The sequence below is a fragment of the Verticillium nonalfalfae genome (assembly GCF_003724135.2).
Source record: "Verticillium nonalfalfae strain VnAa140/NRRL 66861 chromosome Unknown scaffold_103, whole genome shotgun sequence".
Taxonomy (NCBI): Eukaryota; Fungi; Ascomycota; class Sordariomycetes; order Glomerellales; family Plectosphaerellaceae; genus Verticillium; species Verticillium nonalfalfae.
This window is the reverse complement of record NW_021167328.1, coordinates 26,166-53,893: the sequence shown is the minus strand read 5'-3', so window position 1 is coordinate 53,893 and position 27,728 is coordinate 26,166. Positions and strand designations below refer to the sequence as shown.

At 54.5% G+C, this 27,728-nt stretch overlaps 12 protein-coding genes across 12 annotated transcripts; 5 read left to right on the top strand and 7 right to left on the bottom strand.

Annotated features, from left to right (window-relative positions):
- Positions 1 to 322: 322 nt before the first annotated feature.
- D7B24_000442 (uncharacterized protein) lies at positions 323 to 1,101 on the top strand (the record flags this gene model as incomplete). The annotated part of the gene is made up of 2 exons (XM_028634699.1): positions 323 to 408; positions 471 to 1,101. 2 exons carry the CDS (start codon positions 323 to 325, stop codon positions 1,099 to 1,101), a joined length of 717 nt encoding a protein of 238 aa, XP_028492627.1.
- Positions 1,102 to 1,410: 309 nt separating this feature from the next.
- On the bottom strand, positions 1,411 to 2,557 carry D7B24_000441 (uncharacterized protein; the record flags this gene model as incomplete). Its single annotated transcript, XM_028634698.1, has 2 exons — positions 1,411 to 2,355; positions 2,414 to 2,557. 2 exons carry the CDS (start codon positions 2,555 to 2,557, stop codon positions 1,411 to 1,413), a joined length of 1,089 nt encoding a protein of 362 aa, XP_028492626.1.
- Positions 2,558 to 4,335: 1,778 nt separating this feature from the next.
- D7B24_000440 (uncharacterized protein) lies at positions 4,336 to 4,836 on the top strand (the record flags this gene model as incomplete). The annotated part of the gene is made up of 1 exon (XM_028634697.1): positions 4,336 to 4,836. The coding sequence occupies one exon, from the start codon at positions 4,336 to 4,338 to the stop codon at positions 4,834 to 4,836; it is 501 nt and encodes a 166-aa protein (XP_028492625.1).
- A 1,598-nt stretch (positions 4,837 to 6,434) lies between these two features.
- D7B24_000439 (uncharacterized protein) lies at positions 6,435 to 7,094 on the top strand (the record flags this gene model as incomplete). The annotated part of the gene is made up of 1 exon (XM_028634696.1): positions 6,435 to 7,094. One exon carries the CDS (start codon positions 6,435 to 6,437, stop codon positions 7,092 to 7,094), a length of 660 nt encoding a protein of 219 aa, XP_028492624.1.
- A 1,442-nt stretch (positions 7,095 to 8,536) lies between these two features.
- On the bottom strand, positions 8,537 to 10,293 carry D7B24_000438 (uncharacterized protein; the record flags this gene model as incomplete). Its single annotated transcript, XM_028634695.1, has 3 exons — positions 8,537 to 9,730; positions 9,800 to 9,900; positions 9,960 to 10,293. The coding sequence occupies 3 exons, from the start codon at positions 10,291 to 10,293 to the stop codon at positions 8,537 to 8,539; spliced, it is 1,629 nt and encodes a 542-aa protein (XP_028492623.1).
- A 3,449-nt stretch (positions 10,294 to 13,742) lies between these two features.
- Positions 13,743 to 15,540, bottom strand: D7B24_000437 (uncharacterized protein; the record flags this gene model as incomplete). The annotated part of the gene is made up of 7 exons (XM_028634694.1): positions 13,743 to 13,921; positions 13,974 to 14,117; positions 14,172 to 14,411; positions 14,472 to 15,056; positions 15,107 to 15,206; positions 15,258 to 15,312; positions 15,377 to 15,540. The coding sequence occupies 7 exons, from the start codon at positions 15,538 to 15,540 to the stop codon at positions 13,743 to 13,745; spliced, it is 1,467 nt and encodes a 488-aa protein (XP_028492622.1).
- Positions 15,541 to 16,330: 790 nt separating this feature from the next.
- On the top strand, positions 16,331 to 18,084 carry D7B24_000436 (uncharacterized protein; the record flags this gene model as incomplete). Its single annotated transcript, XM_028634693.1, has 3 exons — positions 16,331 to 17,183; positions 17,623 to 17,970; positions 18,029 to 18,084. 3 exons carry the CDS (start codon positions 16,331 to 16,333, stop codon positions 18,082 to 18,084), a joined length of 1,257 nt encoding a protein of 418 aa, XP_028492621.1.
- A 1,106-nt stretch (positions 18,085 to 19,190) lies between these two features.
- On the bottom strand, positions 19,191 to 21,695 carry D7B24_000435 (uncharacterized protein; the record flags this gene model as incomplete). Its single annotated transcript, XM_028634692.1, has 1 exon — positions 19,191 to 21,695. The coding sequence occupies one exon, from the start codon at positions 21,693 to 21,695 to the stop codon at positions 19,191 to 19,193; it is 2,505 nt and encodes an 834-aa protein (XP_028492620.1).
- Positions 21,696 to 21,925: 230 nt separating this feature from the next.
- D7B24_000434 (uncharacterized protein) lies at positions 21,926 to 23,034 on the bottom strand (the record flags this gene model as incomplete). Its single annotated transcript, XM_028634691.1, has 3 exons — positions 21,926 to 21,977; positions 22,055 to 22,287; positions 22,351 to 23,034. The coding sequence occupies 3 exons, from the start codon at positions 23,032 to 23,034 to the stop codon at positions 21,926 to 21,928; spliced, it is 969 nt and encodes a 322-aa protein (XP_028492619.1).
- A 1,522-nt stretch (positions 23,035 to 24,556) lies between these two features.
- D7B24_000433 (uncharacterized protein) lies at positions 24,557 to 25,820 on the top strand (the record flags this gene model as incomplete). Its single annotated transcript, XM_028634690.1, has 2 exons — positions 24,557 to 24,585; positions 24,665 to 25,820. 2 exons carry the CDS (start codon positions 24,557 to 24,559, stop codon positions 25,818 to 25,820), a joined length of 1,185 nt encoding a protein of 394 aa, XP_028492618.1.
- Positions 25,821 to 26,096: 276 nt separating this feature from the next.
- On the bottom strand, positions 26,097 to 26,906 carry D7B24_000432 (uncharacterized protein; the record flags this gene model as incomplete). The annotated part of the gene is made up of 1 exon (XM_028634689.1): positions 26,097 to 26,906. The coding sequence occupies one exon, from the start codon at positions 26,904 to 26,906 to the stop codon at positions 26,097 to 26,099; it is 810 nt and encodes a 269-aa protein (XP_028492617.1).
- Positions 26,907 to 27,171: 265 nt separating this feature from the next.
- Positions 27,172 to 27,591, bottom strand: D7B24_000431 (uncharacterized protein; the record flags this gene model as incomplete). Its single annotated transcript, XM_028634688.1, has 2 exons — positions 27,172 to 27,478; positions 27,527 to 27,591. 2 exons carry the CDS (start codon positions 27,589 to 27,591, stop codon positions 27,172 to 27,174), a joined length of 372 nt encoding a protein of 123 aa, XP_028492616.1.
- Between the last annotated feature and the right edge of the window lie 137 nt (positions 27,592 to 27,728).

Below are 27,728 nucleotides of genomic sequence, written 5' to 3'. Positions count from 1 at the left end.
CACCCCCGCAGGATTCGAATCGCTCCATACCAACGGAGTCAAAATCCAAAGGCAGCCTTCACAATGTCATTTCTTCAGCAAGGTACCTGATGATTGTCGACACATGATTCTCACGACGGCCTTTGGCGGGCGAGTCCTTCACATGGACCTCATATTTGACCTCTTACCCTCCCCAAAGTTGATGAAAGTTGGTCAGACGTCAAAGTCTCGGCAGAAGGTATGGCAATACAGTGGCGCCGTATGTGATCGGCCAAACTGGAGATTGCCAGAGACCGGACGCGTCTTACGTTATAATTGGACCGGGCTCTGGAACGATCAGTGCATGACACGGATCTACGAAGGCAAGCAGCTACCGTTTGACGAGGAGAAAATCGATATCATGGGATTCTTACTGTCATGCAGACAAGCGTAAGTATTTCTGTCTGAGCAATCAACTGCCTGGCCATGGCATACACACTGACTGCCTCTAGCTACACTGAAGCTATACATGTCCTGTACTCCTCCAACGTGATCTGCATTCATAGCAAGCCGCTTCTTCTTCACCTACCCAAACTTATGCCCTCGGAGCGCCTTGCATCTATTGTATCGCTCGAGATAATGCTGGAACCGGAGTGGATAGTCAAGGAAGATGACATGTTACTACATGACTTCGATAAAGTCAAGCCGGTCCTCGACAACATTGCTCAACATTGTCACCAACTACGAAGTCTCTGCATTTCCATATTCGTCGGCAGCCAGCAAGATATTATTATTGATGGTCCGGCCCTGCCCATGATTGACGACTTCTATCGCGCCATGCACGCACAGCTGCGCGACATGAGAGTGGAGGTGCCCTTTCGCACTTACCGCGCGTGTACGGTGACGCCATGCAGCAACCCCCACCCTCTCGAAGTGCCTGACAATCAAACATTATCGAAATCAATATGGAGGGCACTGGATGGCGAGGAGGCTACTAATCAGTTCCGAAGCCTGACAAACTTTCCGAAGCCGCCACTAAGACTACCGATAGCACACGACGTGGACGAGCGATCATTGAGCGCAGGTTACTGGTTGACTGATGGTGATATGGCCTACAAAATCATGGCAGGAGGGTACCTGTAAACGCGTCGATTTGTTACCCAAGTTGTCAGTGGATAGAGCTCGCAATATTATGGTGTGAACATGCTGCTCTAACTCGCCATCAAGATATTCTTCTCTGATGTTGATGGCACGGTCCTGACAATAGACTGCGGTTCGGCTGAGACGACTTGGTACTTGAGAATCTATGGCAAGAAGAGTATCTTAAGGCACAACACAAGTGAGGACGAACGTACTCAAGGATTTTACAATAAGTGCAAAAAGAATACCGACTTTCTTTTTTTTTAGATCTCATTACCTGCGGAATACTCTGGTCTTAGGCTGCCAGACCTTTCACTGATTTTCCTCTTGATGGATGAATGAGGCCTTGGCAAGTGCCTTAGCCTGCACAGCCCAAACCTCTCTTCCCAGCTTGATGAGCTCCGGCCCAAAATCTTCGAGCACATCCGAGACGGGCTCCTCTCCATGGCGGATTTCTTCCCAATACTTCTCGTCAGGGGCAAAGGTAGCAGTGTTCCAGGTCTTCTTCCATTTCGAGATTGCTGCAAGAGCCTCCGGCTCTTGGCTTTGCACACGGCTGGCTACCATGTAGAAGGACGAACGTTTTCCGTGGCCAGATGTAGGCTTAAACAATTTGATCGAGGCGAACTTTGTGAACAGCCGAACAAGGCACAGTGTATCCCAAGCTTCGACTTTGTGGAGGAGTACGATCATGGTCCCGCCCGATCTCAGATGTTCTAGGCCCAGCGCAAGCTGCACGGTGGTCAGCCTGCGAGCCTCTCTCTTCTCTCGATATGGAGCACGATCGTGTGTTCGGAGGACTTGGCCGTCGCAGAGAACGAGATCGAATACACGACTCGTATCGATCTGTCGAGGAAGGAACTTCTTGGCGTCGATGTGGTCAACGGGTATGTCGGGGGAACCCATATCGGCGGCGAGCATCGTGACATCAAGGAATCTCAAGTCAACATCGGCACGACGGGGAAGCAGGACCTTGTGTCCCCCATCCGACATTGGCAGACTGAAGCCTAAAACCTTGGACCCCGGGTTGAAGATCAGTGCTGTCTGCAGAAAGCCTCCAGGCGCCATGCACATGTCAAGAATCTCTGGCTGTTGAGGGGAGGGATTGATAATTCTGAAAGCCCCAGTAGCAGCCTGAATCTCCTGACCGATCCTTAACATTAATTGGTAAAAGTACTTGGTCGTTTTCTCGTCGGATTGATCTGCTCTCTGACGTTGAAGTTGAAAAAACCTGTCGCCTTCAGGATTGTTCCACCCCTGATTGCTTGTCAGCGCTATCAAACCTTAGACGTCCTGGCACCGGCGGAGGACCAACTCTGTGCCGCAGATCGGTCAGGCTATGGAACTCGGGCACTCTTTCGATCAAGTACGGCACGATGATGCTGGAAGCTTGGTTCCAACCCCGGCTGTCTGAGCAGGAAGCTTCACCGTCAGGCTTATCTTGAGACGCCTCACTCATGATGGAAACGTGATAGGAAAAACGTGATTGGTAAGTACGGACGGCGATTTATTGACTGATAGAGCCTGAGTATTATTCAACAAGTGTCAAAGTGGTTGAGCCCTTTGCTGGATAGAACTTGACGAGAATCCAGCTTCATAAAACATGGCCGTAAAAGAAGGTGGCCTACGACCCTAGCATATGTATCGGTGGGCCTCCCGCATATGCACAAACATCTCCGTTGGTTGTTGGCTGCCAAGGCAATGTTAAGCTGCGGCTGAGCTTTGTATGGCAGAGCGTTTGTGCACGAAGTCGCCACTTTGCCTGCAGAAGCGTAATGTTATCCCATGTAGGCATCCACGACCATCATGAAGCTAGCCCTGAGAGACAAGTGCTGGCAATCGTGTGAAGCCAGTCACCGTACGCTTCTGTGATTTGGGTTCCCCATCTGGCAAACTCTGCATGTTGGCTCCGCTTGTATGTGTAGCCTGGTGAACAATCCTACATCAGGGTATAGCAGCCTAGCCTGATACACCACTTCGACAGTAGGTTCTTTCACTTTCTGAAGAGGGTCTCTCCTCTATATCCAGCAAACGTGACCCAGCGTACCATACCGTTGATTTCTAGAAGCACAATCTTTAAAGTCAAACATGGCTGCTGAACTTAGGCTGACTGAAACATTTTGCATCCCACCGGGGCAGATTCGTGACGGCTGCCAGGCGCCGAGATCCATGCACGAGGCTTGAAATGTGCTTTGTGGGGGTGGCAGCCATCTAACGTCCTCGCATCCAACACGGACGAATGAAATGAGGAACCAGGATTAGAAATGGTGGCAATGCTTACAGCGGAGGTCGTGGACTAGGACGATGTGACAGCCTAGCTTCATGACAGTATGGGATGCCAGTGTTGCTTGCATCAGCAATTGAGCTCGTGCCAAACTTCGTTCGGCAATCCCACAATCCTGTCTCAAAATCTCTCATTGCTCTATTGCTACGCTTTGCGATCAATAGATGCGGGTTTCACGAGATGCTTGTTCCTTTCCTGCTGTGCCAGAAAGCCCACGCTTTTCGCTTGGCCGGGACTTGGTGTTTTGCCAAGCGAGTCTGGATGACATCTTGCCCCAGGTGCACCAGGCGTTCATATTTCCTATGCAGTTCGATCCCTAATAGGAGTCATGCGACAGGTGTAGATCAGTTGGGCGTCAATGTCCTATGGTTCGATGCTGGCAGCAGAAGAGGAATGAGGGCCATAGGCAAGGACGCCAGACCACATCGTTGATGAGTGAGGACAGGAGGTTCTAGGTATTAATTCAAGAAGGAGTGATTGCCCGATACACGCCGGAGTTCGGCAGAACTAGAAGCAAGGCCCCGCCGATGTTGGTGGCCTCGGGTGTGGGCGTGAGTTGATTGCTGTGCCTGATTCCGCTTATTTACCTGCTATTTTGAGCGACATAGGGCCGCTGCCACCAACAGCCGTGACGTAGGACGCAAGACATCCAGAATTAGAGATACCACCTCGCACAGCTTCGCTTCGCTCTATGCCAAGGCGCTTTCCAGATTCCGCCGTGTATTGACCAATAGGGGAGACCGACTGTGCCGCAGGGCCAGAGACGCGTAGGAACGGGAGTCAAGGCCGCGAATGTCAAATTATTATTAGTACCTATATAGGGACCGACGTAGGCAGTAATTATTCGCACCGAGCTTCCACGATCTCTCCCGATCAATATTGTCGGACTTCGCGCCACCGCTCCCACGTCTCGACGCCACGTATATTTCACCAGCCGCGCAAAGCAAATAAATATGCGCCCCACCATCCCACTCCTTGTCTCGGGGACCTTTCTCACCGCTCAAGCCTTTGAATTCACCGGCCCCGACCCAAGCCAGAAGATCAACCTCACCCAGCCTGTCGAGATCACTTGGACCCTCGACTCATCATTTTCAGAGCCCCTAGCCCGTGCATTCAACCTCTGGTTTTATGCGGTGTTTAGTGGTGGAGGTGGCACAGGTGGCTGGGAAATCCGGAGCAATCTATCGCTCTCGTCCACGTCATATACCTGGAACCCGCGAAGTATCGTCGACGGCCTGATCTCCAACGGCAACCTGATCGTGCCCGGCGAAGAGCATTATTTTAGCGCCCAGCTCGTAGGAGCCGATGGCCAGAAATTGGCGGAAGTCCAGAGCGAGAACTACGCCCTCGAAGGATACGACTTCATCAGAAACGGTGGGCCGTGTGTCCGCGCAGAAGTGGCAGCTGTCGGTGTGATGGCTGGGCTTGTCATCGCTGGAGGCATGATGTTATGATTTCGGCATGTGTGGAAGCATCGCAAGGGGTTGAGAGGCGCGTTGACGAGCTTTTTGTTGGTGGATTTGGCCCGTCACAAATATGGAAGTCAAAGGTGCTCTCACGGAGGACACCACCTCCCATGGCTGTCCAACAGCCGACATCTCTCCTGGCACTTCTTACTCGATTCCACGTCATGCTACAGCCCAACCTTACAAGCCCCAACATTCAGGCCGTATCGGAGCTCGATAGGTGGCATCTTTGCGTGCAAAACTTCAATATCTTGTGTGTATTTAATCGTAGAAACTAGGAAAATAAGGCTGTAGTGTTGTTCAAAAGCAGTCGACAGCAATACCAGCATACAGACGACTCGTCGATGGGATACCTTTGCAGTCGTCTGGTGTTACTCGCCTGGAGTGTTATACGAGCACGCGATGATGACACGGCCAGGGGGTCTTATCCTAACTTGACAGCGGACTCGTACTTTTAGAGACAAGATGCGGGCAAAATCCCGTAGGCTAGCGCTTCTGGATATCCATGATTTCGATGAAGTGAGCTTCCTAACACTTTACGCAACCATACGCTGCTTTGAAGCATCTTTTTTACGTCTAAATGCTCATGTACATCGCTTTCAATTGTATGAGTGAGTTCCGCTCCCTCTCTTCTCAGACCTTCTTGTTCCGGGGCCGGATCGTACTGCTTAGGTCCTCATCGTTGCCACCAATAATTAGCTCAATATCCAAACGATTCCAGATATTAATCCTCCAGGACCCCGAAACAAATATCAATCAGTTCTTCAAGCTATGCCCGACGCATTCGGAGTCCTGGTTGCAAATCTGGAACTTCCTCGCATGAGTCTCTGCTTACCTAGCATATTTACGAGGATACACTACGTGAAGATTACGCAAAAATGTAAATGTAGTTGTAATTCTGGAAGTAATCTCGAAGATCTGCCAGACATTAGCCATCAGCACAAAGCAAAAGATAGATCGCAGAACAAAATAGACTTTTGAACAATGATAACGTCGCTTGGGAGAACAGGCTAGCCACCAGATACAGATGAATATGTTTCCTACATCCAGTGAACGCGAGTATTAATGGACTAGGACATCTTCATCGTGTTACACACCCACCTCAACAACCATCGAATGAGATGTTCATAGCTGTGCTACCCTGTTATTTCCAGCCGGTCAAATTTCAGATACCAATGCACTGATGTGCATTACCCCACCCAAAATGAAAGAAACATACACCTACAATAGCAGCCTTTGGTATGACCATACACCACGAGCAAAAGTCCCTCTTTATTGGCCATACATAGTAGCCCTCCTGCTCCACGGAAAGCTACGGAACTTCGCGGTCATGGTGCTGCTAGGCTGCCACGTGTGAGTGGAGACCGGAGCCCGGCGTTAGAAGCACCTGCCCCGTCGGATCCGGCCCCGAGGTGGACCCAAAACTGGCAGGACCCGGGAGGTTTTCGGCAACCCTACCTCCGCACACGCAACAACACCCGAGAAAGGCTTGCCCAAAGAACAATCAAGCAACCCGGCTTCGCTGACATCAAGACCTTCTGTCGATTTTCTTTTCCTCTACCTTCAGTAGTATTACCAACAGCAAGATGCGCGACTACAACCCCGACCGCATCCGCGAGCTCCAGGCTTTCCAGCTCGAGATCAACCAGCTTCGCGAGTCAAGCCGCGTCATGCAAGAGCTCCTCGTTGCTTCCGAGCTCTCCTGCGAGGCCGGCAAGGTCCTCCTCGACAAGGCCATGGTCACCGTCACTCGTCTGCAGAACCAGCTGGAGACTCATCGCGCCATCCGCGTCGAGCTCGAGAAGCATATCGAGAACCTGGAGAGCCAGAAGGAGATGCGCGAGAAGACCAAGAAGCTCGACGAAGCCCTCAAGCTCGTCAGTGACCTCAAGAAGAAACTCGAGGTCACCGAGAAACTGGCCAAGTATCTGACCCAGCACAACGGCAAGCTGGTTCGGAAGAATCACCAGCTTGAGCAGAGAATTTCAAGTCTTTCTGCCCAGCTTGCCGAGATGAGCGATGATGAGTTCCATACTCCCGCTTCCAGCATCAAGACCCAGGGAACTGTTTTCCATACTCCCATGTCTGTGCCCCGTCATGGACACGGTCGTGGGGCTCATGTCATGAATGAAGCTCCCCCTCCCCTGTTCCGTCTTTCCGAGGCTGGCACTTTTGTCGCCAAGAAGGAGGACGATATCGAGGAGGAGAACAGCGACGAAGAAACCGAGGATGCTAAGCTCCTCTAAAGTCACGAAGAATGAGAAGCCGATCCTTTGTTTTGTGACCAGGCGAGTTTGCTGACCTTCTCTACTGCTTGCCAACCTTGAGCTAATATTGAGCAACAGTATGACCTCAAAGGCTTGAAATGATACACACGCTATCAGCGAAAGGCTCGCTTCAAAGTGCTTGGATTGGTTCTTATGGTTTCAGGGTTCAGGCTGGGGCAGGAAAATACCAAAGATTGCGGGTTCTGCCTTAACAGTTGCACGGCTGGCATGACTGGAAAGAAGTCCTGGAACTACGGGTGAAGATCGAGATCCAGGTTAGACATACAGGTCTCTGACAATGGATCGAAGATTATTCAATTGTCAAGTCATGATGCCCGTTTTTCCTGATGCTTTTTGTGATCATTTTGCCTTGTTTACATGTTCTGCACTGCGGCCAACAGCGGTGCATATGCTTAACGTGCTTGGAATGTTTGGAGTCAAGACCTGGCCATGTGTTGACACCCGCGGTTGGGCGTAGCCCTACGTCTATTTTGACACTTATTTTGATATTACTGAACGGGGCACCCAACGACTGTCGTCGTAACTTGGTCTGGTATGGAAGTCAAGGTAGAGCAACGCCTCACTGTATGTTTCTTGTAAAATCCTAACACCTTCGCACCAAAGCTCCGAAAGCCTCCTTGCTTTATGACATCCCTTCCAATACCGTCCGTCTTCCTCATGATAAGCATGCTAAATCCGAATCGTGTTTCTCTCTGCCACTCCTTCTGGAGAAAGCTTAATGGAGATCTCCTGCGTTTCGGCAACCAGTCATACGACGACAATTCCCTCGACAAGAACGCCCAGTTGTTCCGATCACACTGCCGAGTAAGCCAATCGAATCACCATCACGTTGAACCCGAGAGCGACCTCAGGTATAATAATACGTTAAAAACCGGGTGCTCCAGATATAATGACAGAATTCAGCTTCTGGGCAAGTTGTCTGATATTGCTTGATAGCTCTATATGGGATAAAGATCCTTGAAGTAGGCGGTCGAGCCGGCGGCTCTTGGCTTCAAAGTATTTGAGACCGTTCTCGGATTCAAAGGGATGGCCTTTTTATCCATGACTAAGACACACTGCACTGTTGGCGCCGTGGATCAGGTGCATTCAACGTCATAAATCGAGGCTGCCGATACGAGACGGGAACATTGCCAACTTTTGGGCACAGTTTGAGCTTCAACCATGCCTTTCCACAACGATTTCAAGACGTCAGAACGTCTGACGCATTCCTCCATCGATTACGTTCAAAAAGATGATTAATAAGATCAACAAAGGATATCATATCGATCTAGTCTGCTAGATACACATTTTCAACCAAGCACATACTTAACTTGGACTCTCTACCTGAAAAGCTCGTCTCCCGACTTTATGACTGGGAAACGCCTCTGACAGACAGGCTCCGCGTGCTGAGCATGGATCACCTAAATCGCGAAACGGAACCTAGGGCTCTTCTCGCCGAGTGCCTCGATCTCAAGAGGGCTGAGACCGTCCATGCGGTGATCTTGCTTCCCTTCATCCCTCAACCTGTTCTGCCTCTTAAAGTGAAGATGCAGCGCAATATTCAGGCCAAGGGAAACGACGAGCATGCCCATGCTGGCGGCGTACCCGGCAATGAATCGAGGTGCGTCATCAGACACAAACAGAAAAGGAGATGCGACGCCTGATGAGTTACCGATGGTGAGGTGTAGACCGGTCGAGATGGCGCGCTTGCCGTAACGAGGGTTGTTGGTGGGGACCCAAGCAAACGAGATGCCGGACGAGGTGAAGAGGCCCATGGACACAAAGAAGCAGCCGGCGTATGATACGGCGTTGCTGTGGCCAGAGATGAGCATAGCATAGCCAATGATGGAGCTGCAGAGGGCCCCCATGACGAAGTAGCCACGCTTCTGGGTGACATCGGAGTAACGCGCACTGAGCAGGTAGACGATGGCACCTGCTGCGTACACGGGAACAGTCATGGCTTGAACCTCGGCGGCACTCCACTCACCCATCAGGTTGATGATGGTCGGCAAGAAGACGACAAATGAGTAGAGCATGGTGAGCATGGGGAATAGGGCAAAGCAGTAGGCCCAAGTGGTCCAGTCCTTGAGGCCGTCAATGACATCGGACTTGACCATGTTGCGAAGGTTGTGAGCGCGTCCGAGCTGAGCCTCATGGATTCGGACGAGATTGGCACGATCCTCGTCGGTCAGGAATTTCGCCGTCTCAGGGCTGTTGGGTAGAACAAACGGGATAATGACACCAGTCACAATGGTAGGCAGACCATTGATCAGGATAATCCAACGCCAAGCTGACCAACCCTTGGCTCCGTCAATGAACGAGATGCCATATGCAACCAGGCCACCGGCAACACCAGACAGAGCTGCAGTGGAGTAGAAGTAGGCGATGCGCAGAGCCAGGTTTCGGCGGCCATAGAACATGGAGAGATACAAAACGACGCCAGGGAAGAAGCCTGCCTCGAAGAGGCCGAGAAGAAGGCGACACGCGATGAGAGAGCCGAGGTTCTGCACGAAGGCGCTGAAGGTGGCAATGAAGCCCCAGGCGATGGTCAGACCAGCAAGATAGCGAGCAGGTTGCAGCTTCTTGATGATCATGTTGGAAGGGGTCTCGAAAAGCTGGAACATTGTCAGTCATTGTCCTCTTTGGCCATCAAGATGATGGCAAAAGGAACAGGGAACACGTACACAGTAGGTGACAAAGAGAACAGAGACAGCCAGCTGGAACTCTGAGCCCTCAAGACCCAGGTCCTCCTCCATTCTGAACAACCTCGCATTGCCGATGTTGACTAGATTTCTTCCTGTTAGCTCCTTTGAAACGCTTTGATATTCTGAGAGAAGTCCATACCTCGGTCCATCATGTTCATCAGATACACCCACATGACCATGGGGATGATGCGGTAGTCAAGCTTGCGCAGGACGCCACGCTCGGTCATCTTGTCAACCGGCTCATAGTCGGCTCCAGGCGCCCGCTCGAGAGCCTCGACCTTTCCAGAAGAGGAGTCTGAGTCCTTCGCAGCACGAGCCTTCTCCGGGTCAAAGTTGTCATTCTGGGAGTAAGGAGGCGCCGCGCTGTCACCATGGCCGTCGATGAGATCAACCTGGCCAGTTCCGACGTTGACATCGGGGTTCAGGCCATTGCCCTGGCTATGGCTGATATCATTGCCTCCGGTGGTCGCCATGTCTGATCTGTTTCGTAGTGGCTTGTCTGTGATCTGGACTTGGGAGTGCGCAGGTCAAGCCTCGGGAGGAAGTCGGGAGCTGCGAGGGTGGGATATCGATGGTATTTGAAGAAGAGGGCCGTGTCTTGGTATCCTAGGGGTCGAGGAGAGTCAGAGAGACGATCACCCAGCGCGGCACCCAGGGGCACAAGGCACCCAAGCAACCAAGAATTCAGACCTCCAAGAAGACCAAGGAGGCAGGGTCCCACCGTCGACGTCTCGTTGATGGATCCCGCCCATGCGAGATCATCCATGGTTCTTTCCCCAAGGGTATGGGTTCGTTGTTGGCCGTTGGTCCTTTGCTGCTCGAGTACATGGTCGCCGGGGCGAGAGAGAGGGACGCGGATCCACGTCTCCATGTTCCTTTTCCCATGGCGCTGCTCATGCTCCATTGCTCTGCCGGTGCAGTTGCCAGGTTTTGGTATTGCGCCAAGGTGCGAAAAGGCTTGGGTGCGTAGGGGCATGAGACTTGGCGGGCATATCGCGACCTTTTATTCGTGAGGCGGCGGAAGAATGAGTGGGCTGCGTGAAGGGAGCAGATCGAATTCGTACTGTGTGGTGAGTCCTCCATGTTTCCTTCCCCCGTTGACCCCATCATTCGTCGCTGGTCCGTTGTTCCTTCCCCGCGTCGCAACTTGTGCGCTTCGCCTTCCCCCGCATGCCAATGTCTTTATTCCTCGCTGCTTGCGTGTCATGACCCATCGTGTTGAAGATGGGTAGTCGCCGTACCATCAACGGAAGCGGAGCTACCAGCGTTAGATCCATCTATCAAGACGGAGAACCGAGACTTTCTGACAGTTCGCCGGACGAGTGGACATCCTTTGTCTCTTACGAAGCGAGATGAGATCCGTTGGTGCGGCGACTGCCTACCGCAGGATCCAGAAAGGTAGGAGGGAACTGAGCGATGCCTTCCGCTCGCTATGGTAAGCCATCCCCCACTGCACCTTCCCCGTGTCATAGCGGGTGGGCCTCTGCTCTAGGGCTTCCCCATCGCTCTGGGGGAGGGGCGTTACCCACTGAATAGAGCGCTGGCCCTCGGGGATTCAGCGGCCCATCGTTCCTCCAGAGGCGGATATCCCATTTCAAAGCAGTCGGTGCCGAGTTCACCCTGTCGTTGTTCATCTTCAGTTGGCGTTAGCATCGTCGCCCGCCTCCCAACCTCGGATACGGCCTCGTTACGGACATCGTCGCACATCGTTGTTGGGGCGGAGATTGATCGTCTAATGCCTAGCGTCAACCATCAAAACATGACGCTGAGAACGAGGCGATCCACCACCATGGTCTTACACTGCACCACCAAATAAATCCATGCGTGAACGATCGTGGAGGATTGGCCCGAGATCACAACACATCGGACCATACAGCAAGCATCAGCTCAACACCGCTATTCAATCATGTTGTCCCCCAAAAGAACAAAAATCGATCGAAAGGTCCGACGCTACCAGTTACAGCCAGGCCAAGTCCACCTCTCACGATGTTTGGATGGTTGACCAGCTTCGACTGTCATTACACCCGATACCATCGAACAGCCCAAGAACGAGACAACCACGATACCAAGCACCGGACCAAGCACCGGCGTACAGCCGCTCACGTATACCCAAGCAATAGCCAAGACATCCTTCCCCCAATCCTACCGCTGCCGCTCAGCCTGTCACGTCACACACCGCAGATGTTCGACGCCAACGACGCCTTCCGATCCTAGTCAAAACGCCGCTCCGGCCCCTCCTCTCCCCTGTACCCTCCTATCTGTCTCCACTCCCCAGACCTCACACGCCCCATCGCCGCGCCGCACCGGCGACACAGTACGCGTTGCACGAACCGTGTCTCGGCGCCGAGACTTCGATCCCAGACCGGCCGAAGGGAAGTAAGCTCAAATTACGTAGTTGTTGAGGATAAACGTGCAGCGGGTAATCGCAGGGGGCGGCTTCCTTCCTCCCGCCGTGAGCCTAGATTCCCATCTCTCGTCAGTGTTGGCCGTGGAACTGACAGGGAGCACAAGGCTCGGCAACAGCTGAAAGTCCCAGGCTGCCGGTGAACCGTTCGTGGAGCTGAAAAGGGGCTTGTTGACGGTGTCCAGCCTTTCTGTGACTGAGTCGCAACTCCTACCCGCCATCAATGGGACAGAGCATCGGACTGCAGTCGCGGGCGAGGGCCATCTTGGGTTGAAAAGTCGCCCATCTACCCGCGGAGAAGCCACATGGAGTCCAATGCCAAGTGACGCAACGGCACCCATCTAGATTATCAATCTAGCAATTCAGCCAGAGAGGCCAGCATGTTCTGCGGCCGCTTCGCCAAGAGACCAACACGTTGAGCAAGCAATTTTAGCATGCGACGCTGACATGCCGATCTATCCAGTGGCCCTCGCTTGAAAGGCGCATGTACAGTATCATGACAGATTTGAGACAAACCAGCAGTTGCCACACAGTCATCTGACGCGCGACTGACGAGCGATCGACAAAGACTTTGATCCTGATGTATGTCGAGACCTCGGGCACATCTGTTGATTTGCCATGTAAAGATGGATTCGCAGGGAGAACATGCATGCTCCGATCTATTGGGAAGGCCCACCACAAGCTTTGATGACCATTCGAATCGTCGATACTTTTCACGCAAGCAGCGTCCTATCACCAGGTGGTGGTTTTGTTCTCAGAGTCCGGTTTGAGACGGTGTACCATAACGCGCTATCGGTATCAACTTGACCTCGCTTGCCTTTCCAATGCTTAAGCCTAGTAGAAGGCACGAGATACACTAAATCATTCGTGGCTGGAAAAGTCCTCTTCGCCGACCGGCTTCCAATTCGCCCATGCGCCAAGCATGCGCCTGTGCTTCCGTCCGTCCATCGTCAGGCCGCAGCCTCCGAGGTTTCTTCCACGGCTCACATTTCTGGGCATCATAGAACACCGGTACTAGCATGCCCAGACGTTGATTTTGGGTTAGGATAGGGTTGAGTTTTGCGGGGCGGCATATGGAGACTTGGGTCATCGCCGAGCCATTCGAGCCGGACGTCCGGAGGCTGACAGCCTGAGGGGTCGACTTCCGAGGCATTGGAAAGGGCGGGTAGCTGACCCTCTTTTCGAGGGGATTAGTGCGTTGTCGATGCGTGGTTGTCTGGTGGAGCTGTGTCGTTCTCAGATGGCGGCAAACATGGCGGTGTTTTGTCTCAGGCCTGCACGGAGGGTCCACGTTGGCATCCCGTGGTGTCTCGTCGCGCGCAGCTCGCTCCCAAGGTAGCATGTTTCTCCAGCAAGCTTGACACCGTGGATGATGCTATCGATTAGTCATTGATGAAGATCACCACATCTTTGGGACAATGTGTCTAGCCTCAAGTCGGTTCGCTTCGTATGCGTATGCTAATCTATATGCTAATGATATTACGACGGCTCTTGAAAAGACTGGTCCACTACCTCACGCTAAACGTGTCTCAGAGATAGGAATCCCCGAAGAACCATCCTTCCTGTGCTTGTCCTCGATGTACGATGCGTCGGGATCCGCGTCACGTCGCCGGCGTCCTCTTCTGCGGCCCTCTGTGCTTCGGCCAAGAGGTCCGCATTTTCTAGCTGGCGGAGCTTCCATACGCGAAGCAGCCAAACTGAGCCTGTCAGCGTGTATGTACTGTATGCTTGGTTTTGGGGAGAACCTACTCGAGATGAAGGATACGATGTACATGAAGCCGGTCAGGAGCTGGACACCGAGGTAGCCATCAGCCCCGGGCTGCTTGATGACGAGCGCAATAGGCTGCGCGAACGTGGCGGGGAAGACGAGGACGAGCCAGAAGACGGAGAGCACTGATCATGTCAGCGAGAGCATCAAGACAAGACTGGTGTTGCCGAGATGCATACCTGAAGGCAGCAGCTGGATGCCGACGACCTCAGCACCGACGGGCGCTACCGTCGGCCACAGGCTGCCGGCGAAGGCACCGAAGAGGGAATACACGATCGTGCCGGCAAAGTGCTGGCCCGTGAACGTCCACAGGAACAGCGTCGAAAGCGCGGCCAGCAGCGTGCTGATACCGCACAAGTTGATGCGTCCGTAGCGGTCGCTCGCCAGTCCGATCAATGGGCGGCCAATACCTTGCGCCACTGCGACTGATTTAGTTTTCTGCTGTACAAAGGCCCAGAGGCGGGGGACGCAAGACTCACAGTTGAGGATGGCAGCGGCCAGAGACCCCTGGCTCGCCGAGAACCCCACGCTCTGGCCATAGTCTGGCAACGAAAAGATGACGATGACGTAGCCAAATAGCGAGAAGAACCCCCAGCTGACGAAGAGCCAAAATTCAACCTTGCACAGCAGCCGCCAGTTAAAGGCCGTCAGTACCGTGCCAATGGCTTTGTTTCTGTCTTTGACGAGCAGGCAGCACCCGCCGTTGACGACGAGCGACAGCAGCGCCAGGACGCGAAAGGCCCATGCGAGGCCAATGTTGTCAATCATGGCGTTGGTGGCGAGCGAGTAGATGAGGCCGCCGAAGCCAGAGCCGCCGGTCGAGAGGGCGGCGGCGAAGGAGCGACGGCGACGGAACCACTGCGGGACGACGCCGACTGTGGCGTTGAAGGCGAGGCCCATGCCTATGCCGAAGGCAATACCCTGCGTGAGAAGGAGGTGCCAGACCTCGGTGCTGAAAGAGGCGGCGATGAGGGCGGCGGACTGGATGATGACGCCGGCGCCGAGGGTGGGCTTTGTGCCGAAGCGGCGGATGGAGAGGGTGGTCAGTGGCGAGACGAGGAGAGCTCGGAGGTCGTTAGTGAAATTTGTTGCTGGTGTGAGTGAGGTGACGTACCGACGGAGAAGGATAGACCGCCAACAAAGGCAAAGGTAATGGGGCTTGTTCCCTCGAAGGCGCCGGAATTCAGATAGTAGGCGAGAAAGACGGCGTAGGACTGCTGGCGTTAGCACCATGGAGGGGCACGTCGGGCCGGGGAGGCTCATACCGAATTGAGACCCCATGTATGAGCGTTGATGAGGAAGACGCAGCAGACGACAACCCTGTGCATGTCAGTCGGGAGGATTACGGGACGAGATGTAACATGCAGGGCAAAGCTTGACCTACCAACCATAGCCGCCTTCCTGGAACTCGGCCTCGTCGCCGGAGGTCCCCGGGCCGGAGGAGAGATCCTCGTCCGTCGCCACCGCCTTCTCCGCACCGACGACAGTGTCATCATTCGGCGGCGTCGTGACGCAGTCTTGCAACTGCTTTCCTCCGGGAGCAGCCATAACGCAACGATTCAATGACGATGTACGTTTGCTGCGTGCTCAAGATGGCGTGGGCCTATCATGGATGATCGGTCCAGGCAAAAATTCCGGAAAGGTTTTTATTAATGGCAGCAAGCCCACTTGGTCAGAATCCAGGGGGAGTCATCGTGGTCCACTCTGGAGCACTGGGCGCCCGGGAATAGCAGGGAGATGAGGCTCGGTGTGTGCCGACCGCCGGGGCGCGAGCTCACGTGGCTTGGCGGCTTATTTGTCTTCTGGGATAAACTTTAACTACACCTTCAAGAGGCGCGCAGGCTAGAAGCCATGCGTTTGGGCTGTATCGAACGTGGTGGCTTTCGCAGGGCTAGTGTGAAGGGACTTGAGACATCTACAGATATCTAGGGACTCGTCTTCGAAGCCTTGTGTGAGAGACATTGCATCACTGCATAGCTCTCCAGCTGAAGAAGGGTACTGACCACATGTGACACAGCCACTTCAGAACCAGCCAGACCAACTGCTCCGTACACATTGTGAAGATAAGACCGGGCCACCCTACCAACGCCTACCCCGCTTTTGTCGATCATGCCGTGTCAGGATACCTCACCTGTTCAGCTCTGTCTGTTACAATCACACCAGGACATCACCAAGGTCAATTCACAATTCCTCCGCTGTTGTAGTCAAGCTTTGCGATCCAAGCTTCAATTCAGAAGAGAAGCAGTAGTTTCCATCCTCGACTACGTTCGCTTCACTAAAGCTCCGCAAGGCTTGTTGCCGAGCCCACCGACCTGAGACACAACTATCGTCCTGCACCATGAGGTTGATCAACACCACAACGCTGGAGCTGAAGACGGCCTATGGCTATGGCACTCCGTTGTATGCCATTCTATCGCACACATGGGGTGACGACGAGTTTCTCTTTGAACATTTGCAGGCCGGGATCACGCAGCATCAAAAGGACACCCCGAGCCGGGGTCTCAGCAAAATCCTCGAAACGTGTCAGCGGGCAAAGAATGATGGATTAGAATACGCCTGGGTCGATACATGCTGTATCGACAAATCCAGCAGCGCCGAGCTGTCGGAAGCGATCAACTCCATGTTCAGGTGGTACGAGGACTCTGCAGCATGCTACATCTACTTGGAGGATGTTTCCAACAGAGGCCGCCAGGGTGGTGTCGTAAACATATCGCACAGTAGATGGTTTCGTCGTGGGTGGACGCTACAGGAGTTAATCGCACCATATGGCGCAACCTTTTTCGACAAAGACTGGAATGAGATAGGGACTCGAACTGAGATTTCTGAGCATATTGTGGCAATCACTGGCATCGACAACGCCATTCTAGAGCGCCAGCACGCTCCGGTAGACAACATTGATGTCCGATCGCCAGTTGGAAGGACGGGTACGATGTATCGTTGCGGTTATTGCAACGATCCCAAGACGCTACTGTCGATGATGCAGCAACACAGTGTAGGCGCGAGGATGCACTGGGCCGCGCGCAGAGCCACCACCCGGCAAGAGGACACGGCTTACTGCCTTTTAGGTCTGTTCGGCATCAACATGCCCCTCCTCTATGGAGAGGGGGACAAAGCTTTTGCACGTCTCCAAGGAGAGATTGTGAGACGCTACCCCGCGGACCAGTCCATCCTCGCGTGGCTTGGGTACGATGGTGTGTTTGCACAATCGCCCTCAGATTTCCGCTTGAAGGGGAACGTGCTAGTTCATCAGCCCCGTTGGCAAGGAGAGATCAAAATCGCCCAGGTTCCTGTTGGTGTTGAGGTTGATGTCTTGCTCATTCCTCAGTATCCGCATGGGCGCTCACGATTGACTCCGAGACATCGACGCCGCCGTGATAAACTGTTTCTGGCGGTGCTTGACTGCCAGATTCACGGCCAAACACTACCTCGACTGGCAATTCTCGTCAAACGTCTACAGAGTCAGACGTATGTACGGCTCGAGTCTTCCGCTATGGCATTGATCAACACATCGGACAAGTCAAAACTGGTCGAGAAAAGATGGTGCAACGATAGCTCCTCAATCATTGCAACCTGCAAGTCGAACACGTCTGAATACAATCATATCTTTCCATGCTAACAATCCTCATGCAGTTTCGCACTGGGCAGAACTTTCATTGGAGTTTGCGCTCGAAGACGCGGTTTCTCAACGTATCGTTCTCACAGACTGCGACCCCTTTGATGTGTTGCTTAGAAACCGAAACGGTTGGACAACTCCGCCTTCATCGGTGGCTCACATCGAAATATTACCGGCCTTCCCAACTTTCATATCATCACCACAACTGATAGAAACCCCCACCGGGAACATCACCTTCGGTCCCTCGCTTGCAGTAGAGCCTTTACCAATGAAAATTCAATCCATCTTTGAATATCGCTTTGTTGAAATTGAGGGGATCATTTACCTCTCTCGTGTTGGATCAAATGGTTTCTTGATTATTTATGGTAAGAGGTATCCTCGTTCGCCCACACTGGCAATGGAGCATGTGTGTGCGGTCCTCAGCTGGCAAGAGTTCCAAGAATGGTGTTCAGATCAACAACGTGTTGACTATTGGATGAAGAGATTCGGACTTAGCGGCGAGGGCGTTTCGGTGGACGAGCCTGACATTGAAGTCGAGTTTCACGGCACCAAGATGTGGCCTGTATTAGCTTTGGCGCCGGAAGCTCGCAACGAAGAATTCGGGGTCCACGTAAGCTTCCAGCTAGTGAAGTTCTTGGGGCGGGAGGACTGGCAGCTTTTCGTGAAGAGCCTGGATGTCTCATGAGTGTATGCAAAGCTTCTGTGCTAATCAAAGTACTAAGCAACCGGAACTAATAGCATGACATCTGGGCACAGCGTATGGTCGACTTTGTAATGATGACTGCATCAAAGTAAAATAAGATTGACATGTTTCATCTTCAATGGAATGGGGAATGTGGAATAGGGAGGGGGACGGGTCGCAAGTTGATATAGAGTACGCCTAAGCCAGCAATCTTTGCGATCATGCTCTGTATAAAGTTATAGGACAGTCTGTAGTGGCTCATCCAATCTTGATCTTGGTTTTCATTTCCAAAGGTGTAATTCATAACGGTCTCTGTGAGAATGTGGATTGGGCAGAGTGAATAGGGCTCCTGTACTTAGTCCGGAGGTAATAGAATAGGTATAGGGCTGCGATACATCCGAATTCTGGCCCTCCGCAGTCCTTACCCCACATACTCGTAGTTCTTAGCCCCTAACAAGCCCATATGCTCCGTGGCTCCACAGGCGCCATCTGACAGTCGTTGATATTGGGGGGGCATAGCTATCTAATCTATGAGTTCGAGCTTTGCTTGAGGGTCCCAACGGTGTGTTTGCTTGGTATAAGTATCGACTTCCTCATCTAGACCCAACTAGAGCCCTTTTGATAGTCGTAGCATTGAAGTGAGTTCAAAGGCTGCAGAAGGCCGGAATTGAGATGTATTCCTACCCCCCACCTAACCATTGATTGCGAATATCATCTGCATGAGGCCTCTTCGACCTGCTCATTCCGGCACCGAAAAGAGACCAAACTATACAATACCGCATGACAGGAATGATTACCAGACTAGAGGGGACGTGGGCCAGCTACAGTACTTTCATGTTCTGCCTTCCTTATACGAAGCATTCAAGAATCTCAAACAATACATATCACACAAGCCCACCCCAATCAGGCCTCTCGACTATCCGCGAACAGTATTTCCAGCACTGGTCCCATCACATTCCCTTCGAGATTCAACGTCATAAGTTTCCCAACCTTCGTCGACGCCGGCTCAGACGACCTGACAATGGACCAGATCCGATCCTTCGTTCCATAGTCAATCTGCGCATCCTGGAGCATCGCGTGAATCTGATTGTTGCGGTCAATTACGCCCAGCTGCGGATCAGCGCCGAGGTCCACCACGATAGTACAGTCCGCGTTCGGCAGCTTCGGCAACTCAACAGTCATGCTGTACGGCGTGTGCGAGGATGCGGCGTGGGTTTGCGTCGTGACAACCACGTCGGGCGTCTCCAGGCCGTCGACGAGGACCGAGAGGGTCGGCGAGATGGTTCGCACAGAGAGAAAGTTGAACTTCCACTGTTTGCCCTTGGAGGTTGTCTTGAGATGGCCGCGCTTTTGGTCCCACCCAATTTTGATGTGGCGCTCCTCCGTTGCCTCTGTCGACTTGCTAGACTCGGCGCTGTCGTCCTTGGGATCCTCGATAATGGTGAACTCGCCGTCCTGACCGACGACAACAAGGACCTCATAGCCCGCGGGGTTGAAGCAGCCGTTCTTCGGCTCGAGCGCCTTATCCAGAGGGATAATGGCACCTTCGCGGGCAAGGGCAGGGAACGACTGGAGGGGCCTGTACATGTTGATTTCACGGTCGCCGTCGTACACGTAGCCGTTGAAAATGTCAACGTGGCGGCCGGGCGGTACCCAGACCTTCTCTGAAGCGAGGTTGGTGCGGGTATCTCTGCGGCCTGTGACTGGTCTAACGACCAAGTTTGAGCCAAAGGTATATTGATTCCGCAGGTCATATGCAATTCCCCGACCGGGGTGGCTCCAGTATAGCGGCTGAACCAACGGCTCGTCAGACGCTGCGGCATTGACGTTCATTGTGTATATGTAGGGTACGAGGCGGTGTCTGAGTCGCATAAAGTGTCGGAGGATCGCCGCATACTCTTCGCGATACCCCCAGGGCTCTTTGCCCATCCACTCACTGTTAGATGAGTGGAGCCTCATTATGGGCGAGAAAACTCCATACTGAGTCCAGCGTGTGGCCAGCTCATCGTCGCGAGAGCCAGCGACATGGCCGCCGATATCGTGGCTCCACCAGCCGTAGCCAACATTGGAGGCTGTGGCTGTGAATTCAGGCTGGAAGGCAAGGGACTCCCAGGTCGAAATGCTGTCTCCAGAAAATCCAACGGGATACCTGTGGCTGCCTGGACCACCGTAGCGGGAGAAAATGATGGCACCCGATCCGTTGCGTTGGATGGAGTCGTCAAGGTACTGGAAGTGATTCAGCAGCCACAGGGGGTCAAGGCCAGGTATCCGGGAGTAGGGCCCCTGCTGCCAATCGATCCACCAAAAGTCGCAGCCATCCTCTTCGAGGCTCCGGTGGAGGACGTTCAAAAAGGCATGCATAAAGTTGGGGTCGGTTGGTGTAAAAAGAATCGGGGCATTGTCGGATGTGTCGTAGCCCATGGCTTTGGCTACCTTTTCATACAAGTCCTCAAAATGGTGGACACCAGCATGCGGGTGGTCGTTCAGGGTGATCTTGAGGTGGCGTTCGTGGAGATCCTTGCAGAAAGCCACATGGTCAGGGAACAGGCTTTTATTCCACGTGTAGCCTGTCCAGCCAGTGTGCGTAACTTGTTCTTCGTGAACGAGGTGCCAGTCCATGTCAATGACGGCGGTAGACAGCGGGATCTTCTGGTCCTCGAATTTGTTCATGAGATCGAGATACTCTTGGTCATTGTAAGCGTGGTATCGGCTCCACCAGTTGCCGAGCGCCCAGCGCGGAACAAGGGGTTGTTTGCCCGAGATGTCGTGGTAGTCGCGCATGGCACTCTTGTAGTCCTGGCCGTAGCTGAAGAGATAGCCGTCGATGCGATCTCCAGACTTGCGTGGTGCGACGAATCCTTCGCCGTCAAAAAGCATCGACTCGCTGTCATCCAGGTTGGCAAAACCGGAGCGGGAGAGTATGCCATTGCCCATGTCACAGCGGCCGTTGACGCCGTCGAGCGTGCGGGCTGTGCCGCCCAGGTTGCCTCCGTCATGTTCCCCGCCATAGCGCCATTCCGACCCCCAAAGAGTGGCCTTGTTGATGAACGTGACAAGAAAGCCGTTGGGTGAGAAGCGTTTCTTGTCATAGCTCAGATGCAGAGATGGCGTGACAATCTCGAGCTGGTCTTCCGTTTCCTTGACGGAGTAGTCGGGCTTGTCAAATTTGCGATTGATGGCAAAGGTAGAGGCACGGTCTTCAAAGGTTCCGTCGGGAGACCATTCGTACCTGAGAACTGAAGGCTTGATGACAGTGAAGCGATAATTGGACCCGGTGATCGTGGATGCCTTATGAGCAACCGGATCGGATGGGAATTTGTACTTGTCCATGCCGTGCTTGGAACTGCTGCTGTCAATGACCATTGGCCTCTGCTTTTGGGATGAGGACGAGATACTTGCGCCGCCCATGTTGGAATGATACTGAGAAGCTCAGGAGCTCTCTCTGGGACGCTGGAAGAGCTTGTTCCAAGCTGCCGCTCGCCGGAAGGGGGGTGGCGCGGGGTTGATGACGCTCCCTCGATGACTAAGACGAAGCTTAAGGTACAACGGCACATTCGCGCAGGGCAGGCAACAACGATGGGCATCAAGGAAGGCAGCATGAGGCTCGATCGGGGGAGCGCGAGGCGGTCAAAGCTTTTTTATTGGGCTGTTGCTCGTCCAGAGGCACCAATCGCTCCCATTCTCGCCGCCCTGATCACGAAAGATCGACGTGGCCAGCTAGTTGTCCAGTAGCCTCCCCTTTCCCCTCCTTTTGACGACCGCCTCACAATTGGGCCCTTGCAACCCCAGAATGCCGCGTCCTGAACCGTCGAAGCAGATGTCGGAGGACAACATTGGTCTCGCCGTTGGCCTGAACCTCTTTGACGGGGAAGATCTTGGCGTGCTCCCGCGAATACTCGACCAGATCATCCCGTGTCTGGAAGACCTGGACCGAGCCCACGGCGCGGTTGCGACCCCACTCGATGAGGTCGACAATGTTGACATGGGTATTCCGGAGAATCTTTATCGTTCGCGTTAGCACTTTCAGCTTTCTTCAGAACCTAGATTTCGGCGGTGTACGTACCTGCGTGCACTCTTCGATGGTGGGAGGAGGTCTGCGGATTCCCACGGCCCGGCACAGCGTGTGCCAGGCACCAATGTCATCTTCCCGACCGAACCAGACGTCCACTTCCTGACGAAGGGCTCGCTGGTACTCGGCCCGCGCATCTCTGAGCTCGTCAGTCCCCCTCTTCCAGCGACAGTGTCGGATGAGGGCTTCAAAGGACGCGGTAGGCGGCAGAGTCGCGTCATAGCGGAAGGCCGCGTAGGACAGGAAGAACCGGTCCAGCGGGGTCATAGCTGCACTTTCACTCTCGAGGTGCCCCTGGACATGCGGCTCAGGAGGCGTGCCCCTGGTTGCCTCGTTCGTGGCGTCCCGGGGTGTTCGGAAGTCCGTCACCTCGATGAGGCCATTGGCTTCCAGTTGCGCGTTGCCTACCGATTGGCCGGGATGTTCAAGCTTGAAGTGGTGTTTCAGTTGCTTTTTGGTTTCAAAGTCCCAGTGTTCGGGACAGAGCTTGCAGACGCGATGCTTGGGCGAGCTGAGGAGATGCTGCTGTCTTGCGAGTTTTGTCGTGAAGGTTTTGCTGGTGCAGCGAAGACAGCATAGTGCCAAGTGATCCGGAGAGTGAGGGATAGAATCGGTGACGTGCTGCTTGAGACGGTCGGAATTGCAGAATCCACGTCCACACACTTCGCAGTCGGTCATGGCGATGGTGCAAGATGCTCTTCTTGAGAAAGTCGAAGGAGTGGGGTATGAATAGTGAAGTCAATGTGCACTTTGAATTTTCGCTACTATTACACATGTCTTGCGACCTACCATATATATGTTGCGATTGTTGTAAGCCCCAAAAAGAAGGCATTACGAACAATATATTCCAGGGCAATTCCTTTCCTCCATTTAAGCGCTGGGAGAGCGTCATGTCGTTGATAATAGCCTAGTGGCTGCATTGTTGGCCGTTGGGGCAATGCAGCAGAATCCAACCATGAGGTGACTCGAGTGCTTGAACTCAAGGCGGACAAAGTTGGGAGGCCTACATTGTATTCATCTCAGCGCGTGATCCATGAGCCCATCTGCAGTTGGTCTGAACGGAAGGAATTTGAAGTGTTGGATGGCTGCGCTGGCCAACCCGACGAGGCCCGCAGCCAACCGAGTGTTCACTCTTGGCTCATATTCGAAGTATACAAAGCCTCATTTCAACTGCTCGACACTGTTGCAGCAAGCTCCTGCATGGCTCAGCCTTCCAGATCTCTTTGGCTTTCTTGCAGCAGTTCCAGCCCAGCCCCGACAGGCGACTCGACATGGGAAAATCTCGCTTGTGAGGTTGTATCCGCATCAGCCTTTCTCTCTGTGAGTCTTGTCAGTAGCGTTTCATTTTCATTCTAAGGCTATCTCAAGTCAAAGATTCTGCAGTAAGCCTGGCGAGATTCTCTTGGAACGCATCGAGGTCGTGCTTGCTGGCTGGGTGGGCGCGTGTGACTTGGGGTGGCGTAGCGGATCATGAAGACAGAGTGCCGGTCGACTATTGAAAACGACGACAAATAACCGGGAGGAATAACCCTCAAGGAAAAGACAGCGTGGTTTCATATCAAATATAGGAGTCGATGTGTCCTCTGCAAAAGCCATAAAACACGCATGGTGCGTATGAACGTGGTTGTCAAAACGGCGTTCTTCCCATCTCCAGGCAAAGGCAGACAGACACCCCATGACGTAGTAGTCCCTGCGTCGTTAGCGCCCCTCGCCCGCAAACAGCAGCTTCACCTTAGCCTTCAGCCTTCACCTGCCTCGCCCGCGTGCCCACGCCAAAACCCCACCTCGACCACCCAAAGCTGACAGTGCCAGGACACACAGGGCTGACTGGCCAGCTCCCCACCAGACCAGCCTGACCCGGATCTTTCGAGGCTCTCGCTCCTCGCACCGAGGGGGGCACCTTTCGCTCGACCCCAACCTTGGACCACCTAGTGACGGCTACCGATGCGCCCGGCTGGTTCATGACTTGCCGACTCCTTGGCCTGCGACCGAGCGAGCAGAGAGACACCGCCCTTTTCCCCTTCTCCTACTGCCGTACATCCTCCAATTCCATCATCAGTACAGTAAACGAACGAATCCTCACATAGCGAAGCTACCCCCCTCCACCTGCGACCAACCTCCTCCGATCGAACACATCCCGACGACCAACCACAATCAGATATCCGCGCTGCCTGTTCTGCGCAAAACATAGACGGCCATCATGTTTGACATTTTTGCGCACCTCCTCTCGTCAGTGACTTCCTTTCCCCCGCAGCGATGACGCACGACACTTGTGCGAGAACGACGAAGATCCTGACCAGCCTCACAGCTCCGTCGCCTCCTTCCTCTTCCCTCTCTTCGCTTCCTACAAGGCCCTCAAGACCTCCGACCCTGCCCAGCTCACACCATGGCTGATGTACTGGGTCGTCCTCGCCTGCGTCCTCCTCGTTGAATCCTGGACAGAGTGGTTCCTCGGCTGGATCCCCTTCTACGCCTACCTGCGCCTCTTCTTCCTCCTCTACCTCGTCCTGCCCCAGACCCAGGGTGCCCGCCTGCTGTACGAGACGTACGTCCACCCGTTCCTCGAAGACAACGAGACCCAGATCGAGGCCTTTATCGCCGACCTCCACGATCGCGCCAAGGCCGCCGGCATTTCCTATATCAAGCAAGCCATTGAGTTCATCAAGACCAACGTGTTTGGCCTGCCCCCAAGCCCCCCCGAGCCCGAGTCCCCGCGTGCCGCCTCCTACGCCCCGCAGTCCTACACCCAGTCTCTCCTCGCCCGGTTTAGCGTCCCGAACGCCCGCTGGGCGCCGCCGCCGCAGCCCTCCTCCTCCTCCGGCAGCACCGGCGGCGACTTTTACAGCCTCCTCGCTGGCGCCGTCTCTGCCGCCACCCGATCGGCCACGAGCCCCGGCTCCGGTTCTGGTGCTGGGTCCGGCGCAGACGCACACCGTGGTGGTGGCGGCGGCGGCTGGGGCGGTCTGATCCCCTCCAACCTGACGGGCGCGACAGAGAAGATGTCCTTCATCGCCGCCCAGCGCGAGCGCCTCAACGTCGTCCTCGACGGGCTCGACCGCGAGGCCCAGACGCTGCAGCGTGAGGAGACGCTGCGCGCGCGCAACGCAGAGGATTACCTACGCCCCGGCAGCATCAGCCTCGACGGCGAGGGCTACGCGCGCGAGAGGCCCGTGAGCAGGGGGAGCCGGCACAGCGGCGGCGGCGGAAGTGGGAGCCACGGGTTTGGCGAGTGGAGCCGCAACCGGAGCGAGTCTGAGTTTGAGACCATCGATGCCGAGAGCGGTGGCGAGGACGAGGGGCGCGTAAGGCCCGGACCTGGCGTGCAGGGCGGACAGAGCGGCACGGGAAGCACGGGGTCGTGGATGCCCTGGGGCTGGTCGGCGGCCAAGGAGCGGGACGAGAGGGATTTGCAGTACGGACGGGACGACCACGGACGGAGCTCGGGCTATGACCGCGATCGCTAGGTCAAACTGACCGACGGTGGTCTCCTTTTGCACATTCTTTTATTCCGGCGTTCGGGTTTATGACTTTGAAGGGTCAACTTGACAGTCTCTGGAACGATAGATCCTAGAAGGGAGTCTACAGGGTATCCTATTCCATGCTTGTTGATTGTAGATATGGTACAGTGGTCGCCACGTCCCATGTTCTAGAGTGGTTCTACATCTATATTACATTCCCGGCCATCTCTACCCAACTCTATGACCCCGCAGCCATCCCCCCCCCCCAAAGGCAATCCGTCTTTAGGTCTTCTTGTACGGGTACCCGACGCTCAACCCCTTCTTCACCCAGAGCTGCTTCTTCTTCTTCGTCACGACATGCTCGACCCAGACCTGCTCGGCATGCTGCTTCTGGAAGGCGCGGATGAAGACGGGATCCCACAGCTCGGACGCGACGCCAATGTCCTTGCAGCAGCGCATCAGCGCGTTGCTCTTGCACCCCTCGACGGCGGCCGGCAGGGCCTCGGCCGCGAAGAACTGGTTCTCGCCCTGGGCCTGGGCGATGAAGCGGCCCTGCGCCACGAGGGCGTACTCGCGCGTGACGGTGCGGTCGGCGACGACGGGGGGCCCGCGCGGCACGAGGCCCCAGCCCGCGGGGCCGAGGGCCGCGTTGAGGATGCGCCGGTACTTGATCTCGGGGAGGTAGATGATGCCGTCGGGCTTGACTTCGATGTCGGCGGGGCTTATGGGCGTCGTGAGGTGGGCGGCGACTTCGGGGGTGAAGGCCGTCGTCGAGAGGCCGTGGTACGAGGTCGACCAGTCGATGGTGGGGATGGAGGACGGCGGTGGCGGTGGTGGGTGTGCTGAGGTGGGAGCTGGTGCTGGTGATGCGGTCTGCGTGGCAGGTGCTGTTGAGGTAGGCGCTGCTGGGGATGTGGGTGTTTTGGCGGCGGCGGCGGCTGCTGACCGTGCGGGTGCTGGTTTTGCCGCCTGGGAGACGTAGCGGGCGGGTGATGGCGATGCGGCGAGGAGAGACGGTGAGGTGGAGAAGCGGGCTGCTTGGGTGCGTTTCGCAGCGCGGAGAAGCGGGCGAGCAAGAGATCTTGAAGCCATGGTTGCGTGTTGAGCAAGGCGGTAGTTGTGTCGGGGCAGTGTTGTTCAGCCCACAAACCGAATGGGGGAGGCTAAGTGGTAGCGATGATGATGCCTTCACGTCTGTCGCGTTCGTCGTCAAAATGGACTGGGAGCTTGGGCCTTCTGTACTGTGTTCGAGACAGTTCACAGACTGTATTGAAACTGTACATGGTTATCCTTCGAACATGATGATCTCGAAACCTTGAGAGCGGCGAATTCCACGGTAATCCTATCGTACACAATCCTACACAATCGTACTCTGCAGAGACCTCTGCGCTCGCCTCAAGCATCCTTTGAGCTCGTCCGTTGGTCGTTGCCTTGCAGCTTCCAGCATTTCTTGAATGTGGCCATCTACTCGTGTCAGCCCACCGTCGGCCTTCTCCCGGCAAGTCAAAGAAAAACGTACCTCTTCTGTACACTTCCTCCAATCCTTCTTCTCGAAATAGCAATCCGTCAGTTTCATGTTCTCGTCTGCTACGGTCAGCGGGTGAGGCGCGCCAAGGTCTCGAGACAACCCACCCGCACAGCCTGTGCTGAAGATGCGCTTGTCCCTGCAGCTCGGTCAGCATCGGCATCAGCGCCAGCCGAGGCATACCCACCATTCATCAGGTTCATCATCATCCGGGGCTGCGCTCTTGGCGGCATTGCTCTCTTGCTTGGACATGGTGACTGCTGAATCGTTTGCGGGTATGTCGTGTGAGCTGCTGTGCGAGTTGTAGAGTCGAGGTTGAACGTGGCAGCGACAACGTGAGAGGCCCCGCAATCCGCTGGTGCCGGCGTTTCTTCTCGCACGGGCAGGTA